We start from the raw sequence: 5,000 nt of genomic DNA on the forward strand, positions 1-5,000 counted from the left end.
AAAAAGAAGCTCAAGTCCCGCCCCATCAGCTTTATTCATTGTTTTATTTCTTGGTTTCTCTTCTTTCATTCTTAATACTGAACCATTTTCAAAGAATATTTACTGAAAACACTAACCATAAAATTTTGGGGGTCAAGAAAGAGGGTGGAGCTAATGACGTCACCACACCAATGAGAGTGCATTAAGATATCAGATATAGCCAGATACATAATTATTTGCATAATTTACTCTTGTTTTATCAGAAGTAAAACTATAATTCCTCTCCTTTATTTACGATAACGAAGAGTTCATTACCATAACAGCCATCAGAAAAGATGGAAGAATTTCATTTAAGGGATCAACAGGCTTTATGGAAGTGGAGATACCTAGTTATACATTCCTTGGGTTTTATTTGCATGTAATCCTCTTAAACTCGACACTGAAATGCATTTTAATGACAAAAAAGTCAAAACACTACATTACTCTGAGATTGAAACATGACAAGGCATACTTGAAGTTACTGTTACATCTATCAACAAGAAGCACCAAGTGAGTGCATACCTCCACCAGGGCAAAAGGCTCACTGATGTAATCAAATTATTTGCACTAGAATTACATCCAAATCACCTTTCTCAATTACATTGGTTACGTCCATAAACATTCCCTCCTTGGTGGAGGTAATAAAGGTAATGATAATGCAGTCATTTTTAAAAATCCTGGATCTGAATCCTGACCCGGATGACCACTAAGAATTTCATAAAAATCTGTTCATAACTTTTGGAGTTGCTGTGCTAACCAACAATCAAGTAAACTAACCAACACTACTGAAAATATGACCTGCTCAGTGGAGATAATGAGGCCTTGACACATTCTTTCACAGGCATTCAACATCATATGCCAGGCAGCTCTTATGAACACTGCCTGCGTGAGTGGGCAAGAAGAATGCTTTTCAAATCAATCCCTAACACTGCTACTGACCAACACATGAAGCCTGCTTGTCTTCAAAAAGAAAGGCCATGGTGGTATACTCAAGGTAGTGCAAGCAAAACTTGGATGTGGGAACTTACCCTCTCGATGCAGTGGTGCGACGGCGAGATGAAGTTGAGTCCTCGGACGCCTATGCCTCTGAAGCATTCCTGGATGTTGTTCATAAACATGTGTCTGACAGATTTCATGCTATACAAGCAGAGGGCGCTGCTGTCAGTGGGCTGGGGTGAGCCCTCCCCTTCCCTTGGGTCAAACGGGGAGAACACGGCGAAGAGGACGTCTTCATTGGTCTGGATGCCCAGCTGAGTGGCCAGGTCAGTCCCTGGCTTGCCTACGTAGGCCGCCTGAACCAGGTTGTAGTGCTTGCCCTGCTGGTCCTTGCATTCAATGGGGATCTCCGTGTACGAGTAGTAGGCAGGGTCATTCTGGCAGACTCGCACCAGCTTGCTCATGTACGGAGACCCCGCGTACGTGTCCTCCATCTGCCGCGTGAGGAAGTAGCTGAAATTCTCTGAGCCAAAGCCGTACACGTACGTGATGGGGTATCGCTTCCGCGCCAATGAGTTGACCCACATCTGCGTGCTCGTCGTCACGTCTGTCACGGCGATTTCCAAGAAGCGGTTGTCCTCCAGTGAGCGAGATGAGACAGCCGGCACCTCGTCCCTGTACACGGATCTGCCTGTATACGTTACCCCGACATAGAGCACATGTGTGACACGTGGGTTGGGTGGCCCTGGGGCGATGAAGGCCACGGTGGACGCCGTGGCGTTGTTGGCCACGATGCCCTCACTCACATTGCGGGTCAGCTGCGTGATGTCCCGCAGATCGCGCACCTGGCACGAGCCTTGCCGCACGCTGCCGCACACGATGAGGCGCGAGTGCGTGTAGTCGACTATCAGCACCTTGTTGACATTGTTGGTGGGCTTCATGCTTTGCAAGTCCTCGCTAAAGCATCCGCTGGCCGGGCACTCCACGGAGTCGCTCACGGGGCCCGTCACTACGTACTGCAGGAGCCGCAGGTTCGGGTCCAGCTGGTAGAGCCGGTTCACGCCCCCCGCGTACACGGTGCCCGTGTTCTTGTCGACCGTGAGGTGCGTGAACTCCTGCCATCGGTCGTCCTCGAAGCGGTCCACGATGAAGCGCGAGTTGGGCCCCTCGGCGTCACCGCCCCCTGCGGCTGAGCTGGTGGCCGTCAGCACCTGCTGGAGGTAGCGAAAAGTTTACAATTGTGAATAGTAACCAGGCAGAAGTTGGCTAAAATTAGGCTGCATGGTGTATTTCAGAATATAAGAAAGGCATTGATATTATCCTGGTTTATGTAAAACGAAAGTTAAAAATATGTATATATATTTCTATCATATATCTTACTTTAGACACTTTAGTCAAGGAAATAAAAAAAAATACATACATGCAAACTTTTTTCTATACAAAATTCCTGTATATCACTTAGAAAAGTTATCATAATTCTTTTGACTAAATACTTAGGCATCTATAAAACAGGTCTTCATAATTACATTGGGACAAATGCGATCCCTGTCCAGCCACGCTCCTTCCTCACACTGGGCTGCCACCTCACACCGACTACTTGACTGACACCAGCCACATCTAAAGCGCTCCGCAAGATTCAAGCACATGCCACAGTTGCTGGCCATGTGCTGACATTTATACACCAGCACTGGTTGGAGGAATTAAAAAAAAAAAAATGCACAGCTTAACCCTTTCCCTGATACGCTCTGAAATCGTTTGCATCCACTGTGTGATACGCATTTTCTGTATTTTCTGAATAACAGTTTCTGCAGTTTCGAATATTTCTTTTTTGTAGCACATATGCATACAGTTCCCAGACCGTAAGGCAATAAATATATTTTACATTATTTGTTATGAAAAAACATTGAAGTTGAAGTTTGTCGTACGCCCGGCAGCGTCGTTTCACTTAGTTCAGGCACCAATAATCTCTGATATATATACATATATACATATATACATATATATTTACATATATATACATACATATGCACATGCATATAAACATATGAATATATATGTATATATATACATATATATACATATATACATATGCATACATATATACACATACATATACATAAATATATATATGCATCTACATACACACACACATATATATACATATGTGTGTGTATGTGTGTGTGTGTTTGCGTGCATGTGTGTGTATGTATTATACATGATACACACACAAACATACATATGTATATATATATATATTGATATATATGTATATATATATGTATATATGTATGTATGTATATGTATATGTATATATACATATAAATGTATTTGTGTATATTTTCATATATATTTTTGTATACACATACACATACACATATGTGTGTATAATGTATATATATATTTATATATATATATGTATATATGTATCTCTCTCTCTACATATATATATATATACATGAATACATGTATATGTATATTACATATATATGCATGTGTGTATATACAAATTTATATATATATATATATATATATATATACATACATATATATATATATATATATATATATATATATATATATATATATATATACACACACACACACACACACATATGTATTTATGCCTAACTTCCGTGCTTTTTTTCCTAAGTGAATAAATATATATATATATATATATATATATATATATATATATATATATATATATATATATATATATTATCTCAATTAAGATAATTGAGACACATGGTGAGTCACTCAACAATTTAAAAAACTCTAATATACCCTCATATATTTACCATTGTGAAAATAATATATATATGCATGTATCAATTAAGCCAGATACAAAATATCAAACTCACCATGAATGTTACCAGGATTATCAAGGGGTTTTGAGCCTCCCCAGATCACAGCAAATGTTGCATTAATTGACGGCGCAGCTGTTGTGTATGAAAATTCCATTCTGTCACAGTAAATAGTATCACCCAGCAAGTTGGCATTTACACCGGTAACTCTTCCCTCAATGTTGAATTGACACACAAACCTTGTCTGCACGATGAATTGCTGCAAAGATAAGAAATCTAATATTTAAAAAATAGGGCAACCTAATTATGCAATATGAAATGGAGATATACTGAAGATTCATTTCTATTTTCCTTTGTAAATCAACAGAAATCTTTTACTTACAGCTATGTTGTCAACTTTGACCTTGATTGATTTTTGAGAGCCTGATGAAACCAAAATTTCTTGACTCTCAAGAAAGGTAATTCGAGGACAAAATGAAGGGCCACTTCTGATGCTTGGTCCAAAACGCTGAAAAAGTTGCCGTTTGTAATATCTATCCACAAAAAGGCCTTCCATATTCCTCTATTTCTCATTATCAAATCACAGCATTTAAACATTTACACATCATACAAACTTACATTTACACCATTGACTAGAACGTCATTTCTGCAATTTTCTGCAGAGTCGTGTGTGCATCGATGGCCATCAACACACCAGTCACAAGGAAAAGGGGACGATACACATTCAGTGCAGGAGCTGTAGGTAGTGCAGTCAAAAAACGTAAAGTTTGTACACACTAACTCTACACCGTCTAATTTTCGCACACAAAGTTTTGCTGTAAAGTGATCTGAAATGGAGAAGAACAAATTGACATCATATATTCTCTACAACACATTCGTATATGCTACAATTATTCTTCACTTTTACAAGAAAACACACACTTTTATTCTGTGGGATAACAGGAAGCAAGTCAGGCCGGGGAGTAGGACAAGAAACACCCTCAGCAGTACGCCTGGTCTCTGTGCTGAGGTCTTTCCCCATACTGCTAAAAACACACTGTAGCGGTCCATCCACTGGTAGCATGTTCTCAATTATCAGTGCTAACTGATAGACGAAAAATTGCACATTGCATGATCAAACAATACTACATGTGTGAAAATGAATTCATTATAATGAAACAATCAAAAGTTATCTCTGTATAAGTCAAATTACACGAAACTCATACTAAATGTGGCACGTGTCATACAACTGCAGCATCAATG

At 39.4% G+C, this 5,000-nt stretch overlaps 1 protein-coding gene across 6 annotated transcripts in view; it reads right to left on the reverse strand.

The window, feature by feature from the left end:
- The window catches only part of LOC113804720 (uncharacterized), a 32,512-nt gene that overhangs the window by 18,697 nt on the left and 8,815 nt on the right, over positions 1-5,000 (reverse strand). For 5 of the 6 annotated variants that reach the window (XM_070134219.1, XM_070134220.1, XM_070134222.1 and 2 more), the window contains exons 8-13: positions 4,680-4,842; positions 4,377-4,585; positions 4,141-4,266; positions 3,816-4,017; positions 2,481-2,641; positions 1,047-2,168 (exon numbers count right to left, since the gene is read on the reverse strand). In XM_070134219.1, the coding sequence (XP_069990320.1) occupies positions 1,047-2,168; positions 2,481-2,641; positions 3,816-4,017; positions 4,141-4,266; positions 4,377-4,585; positions 4,680-4,842 (1,983 nt within the window). The remainder of the gene's footprint in view (positions 1-1,046; positions 2,169-2,480; positions 2,642-3,815; positions 4,018-4,140; positions 4,267-4,376; positions 4,586-4,679; positions 4,843-5,000) is intronic. The other variant, XM_070134221.1, reaches the window with a different exon arrangement.

This window comes from Penaeus vannamei, chromosome 19, assembly GCF_042767895.1.
Source record: "Penaeus vannamei isolate JL-2024 chromosome 19, ASM4276789v1, whole genome shotgun sequence".
Lineage (NCBI taxonomy): Eukaryota > Metazoa > Arthropoda > Malacostraca > Decapoda > Penaeidae > Penaeus > Penaeus vannamei.